The following is a 4,939-nucleotide window of genomic DNA, read 5'->3' as shown; positions in this document are numbered from 1 at the left end:
TCAAACAATCTGCCCGCCTCGGCCTCCCAGAGAGCTAGGATTATAGGCGTGAGCCACCGCGCCCAGCCTTTCCTTTATTTCTTAACTGGAGGCTGGTTTTGCTAGAGTAAAGGCTTCTTGTGTAACTAGCTTTAGTTTTGATTAATGCTGTTCTAAATTGGGCAATGTCATTGGCTGCAATGATTGCACCTCAAGGTTTGCATACTCCGATAGAGGGTTACTTATTTTCTCTGTGCATATGTGAACTGTCTTCGATTAGTTCTGAACTTTGGTGTCTGTGGTTTGCAAAGTTGGTAGGAGACCATGAGATAGGATGTAGGTGGAGGGGAGGAGGTCAGTAAATCTCGATGAGATGGGGAGAAAACAAAACAAAACAAAACCAACTAAAAGTATACCAGAATCTCATCAGCCTCTAGATCTATGAAGGAAGAAAAACTTGTTAAAGGACACTGTGGGATGCATTTAGTACTGTGGGATGCATTTAGTTCTGTGGGAAACATTTATAGGACAAACAGAACCTTTCAAGGAAAGAAACGTGGGAAAACTTATATCTTAGCAAAGAGTTAAGAAACACATTGGCCAATTGTAGGTGTGTAGACCTTACTATATGGGATCCTATTAAATAAACTATAAAAAACAAATCTATCTGACAGTTGGAGAAATGGCTTCACTAATTGGATATTTGATTATTGATATGTGATAATGGTTATCTTGTGGAGATGTAGAAATAGGTGAAGTGTTATGTCTAGGATTTCCTTCAAAATGATTCAGGATGAGGGCCATGAAGGAAACAACCTTGGCTGTGTATGGTTAATTGTTAAAGTACGTTGGGTACATTTGGTTCATTGTACTTGTCTTTTTACTTTTGTGTATGTCTGAGAATTTTCATGAAACAAAGTTAACAACATTAAGGACAACAAATCATAGGGGAGTTTATATGTTGCTGAAAAAACCTTTCCTTGATCTTACCAATTTTAAACAGAACATAGGATTGTGTTTAAGTAAATGTGTTAACTTTTCACACACCTTGCTGAGATAAAAGGTACTCAGATCTTTTTCTTCAGGAGCACTAAATTTCTTCTATCGAACATGGGGAGACATGTTGAACAATAAACTTGGCAAGTCCTGTTGGCTTATCTTTTCCAACAGTGTATTTTCCAGGGTGCCTTTTAATCCTGACTGCTTGAAAGTGAAGATGCACAAGTGTTGACAGTTTGGATGAGGTTTCTCTCCAGAAATTCCTTAAACTCAAAACAAGAAGATCTTTTGTTAAAAACAACAGGATCAGTGAGCCTATGAGTTGCAGAAATCGTACTTAGAGTGCAGAGAGGTATAGCGGAATTCCAAACCTGGGATCATTTGAGCAGGCTGCCTGCCCTATTGATGGCCCTGTGCAGTCCACAGGTATTCTTAAGATTAAGATTTCCAACAAATATAGACACTTAATTAGGTGGGGTTTTAACCCTGGAATAAGTGTAGAAATTAACAAGAATAGACCTTAAGCACAAAACAAACCCAGAAAATACTAGTTTACCTACATAGTGAAATATTGATAAATCCGCTTTCCTTTGCGCTTAGCAATATTGTGTTAATCAGCATGTTTTCTCACCGCATGTTACAAGGTGGTGAATAAGAGCAGTGCATGGGGGAGCCCAGGGGCTGAGGTCAGAGCAGTGCTCCAGACCATGAGCCCTGGTGGGGTCTGCAGTGTGGTGACTGCAGCCCAGTGTCAAGGTGAGAGCCTCAAAGAAAAGATGTCATTTGGTGACAGACGTTGCGACAGCTGCTGACTCCATCTCCCAGAGCCCTTTGCTGCCACACTGTTTGGTTTATACACAAGGAGGCTTTTCCTTTACAAAGCCTATCCCTCTGCTAGGGCTCTCTCAGATGACAAAGATCATCTGGTCACACCCCTTGCCTTGTGTAGAGTGGTTTCCATCCAAAGGCTGCTCTAAGTCCCTCTATACATTTCAAGTGACATTATATAGGTCACGCTACTGTCACCTCTTGGTGACGGACTGAACAGACACACTGTGGTACAGAGCTTTGTTTGAGACAATTCATAAATTGGGAAATTTCTGAATTTGCTATATGTGAATAAAGGGATCTCATCACCTGGGTTTAATAATAATAGAGCAGCCAGGTGAGGTGGCTCATGTCTGTAATCCTAGCACTCTGGGAGGCTGAGGTGGGAGGATCCCTTGAGCTCAGGAGTTCAAGACCAGCCTGAGCAAGAGTGAGACCCTGTCTCTACTAAAAATAGAAAAAAAATTAGCTGGGCGTGGTGGCACACACCTGTAGTCCCAGCTCTTCAGGAGGCTGAGGGAGGAGGATCGCTTGAGCCCAGGAGTTTGAGGTTGCAGTGAGCTATGATGACGCCACAGCACTCTACCCAGGGCGACAGAGTGAGACTCTGTCTCAAAAGAAAAAAAAATATGTAATAATAGTAATAGAGGAAAGTTGCTGGTTTTCCCCCATCTCATGTTATTATATCATGACACAAACAGTATGATAATCTGACAAAGTTCCAGTGGTAAGAAGGGGGATTTGCCTCTTACCAAACAAACTCCTTTTTGGTATGTTCCCAGTTTGCCCTGAGTGGAAACTCCGAAGTGGAGATTATAGGCCAGTGTCTCTCTGATGTGGTTGCAAGTGCCCAGGCCACACGTACAGCCAATGACATCAGAATCTCTGGGGTAGGACCAGTCTTTAGTGCTTTTTTATGTTTTTGCTTGTTTTTTAAAAGCTCCCCAATAAGTCCAATGTAAAGCCAAGATCGAGAAACACTATTCTAGGCAGATTCTTGAGCTAAGTTCCCAGCACGTTCTTTTCCCTAGGATGCAGGGCTGGGTGGGATGAAAAGGGAAGTAGCTTACAGGGCTGTCAGACAGCTGCTTCAGGGCTTGGGACCTCCCTGCCCCAGGGCACAGGTTTGTTCCTTCCCTAATACCATGCTACTTCCTTTCTTTTTTATTTTCTGGATTTTGCAGAGCAAGGGAATGTGGCAGAAACCATGATCTCAAGAGCTCTTGGAGCTATAGAAAATAGGAAATAATGGAGCCATACTGTAAAGCTGTAAATTCATCTAAAGCTTACATTCCTTAAAATAGGAAAACAAATAGAAATCAGTTAAGTTCAGTGGCTGTTTAAGCAAGAAAGATGTTACATTGAGTAGGAGTAGCCAGAAATGGCATTGGAGATGAGATGAAACATGAATTAGGCTTTAAAAGAGGGATGAGATTTGGAGAGATGGATGAGCTGGGTGGTGGTAGAGAGGAAGAGCTTGAACAAAGGCAGGCAGGGGTGACTTTCATCCGTAGGATGGGGCAGCCCAGTATGGAAGCCACATAGAGGCGCATAGGCTGATATTTTTCTTTTTTTTTTATTTCAGCATATTACGGGGGTACAGATGTTTAGGTTGCGTATGTTGCCCTTGCCCCCTCCTCCCACTTGGCTGATGTTTTTCTTGACCCTTATTTTGGTAAAAAAGTAATTGCTTTCTATAATAATATATAATATAATACAATATTATATTATGTATCTATAATAATGTTCTTATCTCCCTCCTTTCTGTTTTAGGAGAATTACGAGCAGATGAAAGCACTAGTAAATCAACTCCGTGAACGAGTGCAGCACATAAAACTAGGTAAGCCCATCATTTATTCTTCAGTTTATGCTTTTAATGACGATGTCCCTTTATAGTTATTGGTTTTAGGAAAAACTAGTAGTATTAAGCTTTTGACTCTTAAGACTATGCATTTGTTGGCATGCAGACATTTACTTTGATTTTTTCCTGTTACTTGGCCAGTTTTTCTCCTCATAGAGCACTGCTGTACTTTGGGGGAAAAGTAAAGATTCAGATTTTTCAATTTTTAACTAGTTTTGTTTTTCATTCTTTCTTTTTTTTTTTTTTTTTAACAGATATACATTATGACCTTCAATTTTTAACTATTTTTTCTTAAGGTTTTATTTTACTCACAGCATCACACTGAAATTTTCGTTCCACCTTAAGCAACTAAAACATTTCCTGTTTATTAGTCATATTCACATACCATATACACACTAAATTTTGCATAATTATACATTTTCTGCTGTGATAGATGGCTTGAAAATAATTTACATATGGGCTTACTGCTAATTAAATAAGTGAGATTTCCTAAAAACTTTGCAAATTGTCATTATTTCCTATTTTTAAATTGTGGATATAAATGGCATTCATTTGCTTGGAAGAAATGGAATCATAAGAACATATTAATAGTATTCTTCTGTTTTGCTATTATTGATATATATGACATTTTTACTTTAGAAGTCATGTGATTTGAAACTAAAGGTCATTTTCAAAATAAGGTTTTTTTTTTTTTTTTTTTGAGACAGTGTCTTGCTCTGTCACCCAGGCTAGTGTGCAGTGGTGCAATCACAGCTCACCACAGCCTCCAACTCCTGGGCTCAACTCAAGTGATCCTCCTTGCTTAGCCTCCTGAACAGCTGGGACTACAAGGCACATGCCACCACATTCAGCTGATTTTCTAATTTTTCATAGAGAACAGGGTCTCACTATGTTGCCCACAGTGTTGCCCAGGCTGGTCTTGAACTCCTGGGTTCAAATGATCCTAACTGATTCAGCCTCCCAAAGTGCTGGGATTACAGGCCTGAGCCATCAAGTCTGGTATAAAATAAGATTCTTAATATATTATAAGTACTTTATTTAGAATGAGCTATATGAATTTTATAGCCTCATAAAAAAAATTTTCTCCCCAGTATCCTCATAGATAGAATCAGTTTTATATCTCTATTTGTAAACTTGTGGTTTAAGAGTATTATTGCATTCCTAGGTATGATCTTATCACATCCAGAGGACAGACTTCCAGTAGAAGTAATTAGGGAAATCAGTCAGAGAAATGCTAGACTAAAAATAGAAAAAAAATTAGCTGGGCGTGGT

The 4,939-nt window shown here is 39.5% G+C and overlaps 1 protein-coding gene across 1 annotated transcript in view; it reads left to right on the top strand.

The window, feature by feature from the left end:
• The window catches only part of MCCC2 (methylcrotonoyl-CoA carboxylase 2 (beta)), a 69,533-nt gene that overhangs the window by 4,729 nt on the left and 59,865 nt on the right, over positions 1-4,939 (top strand). The window contains exon 2 of the mRNA XM_012664623.1: positions 3,580-3,646. Coding sequence (XP_012520077.1) covers positions 3,580-3,646 — 67 coding nt within the window. The remainder of the gene's footprint in view (positions 1-3,579; positions 3,647-4,939) is intronic.

Source organism: Propithecus coquereli, unplaced genomic scaffold (genome assembly GCF_000956105.1).
Source record: "Propithecus coquereli isolate 6110/MARCELLA unplaced genomic scaffold, Pcoq_1.0 Scaffold9, whole genome shotgun sequence".
NCBI lineage: Eukaryota > Metazoa > Chordata > Mammalia > Primates > Indriidae > Propithecus > Propithecus coquereli.
This window is presented reverse-complemented; position numbering and strand designations above follow the sequence as displayed.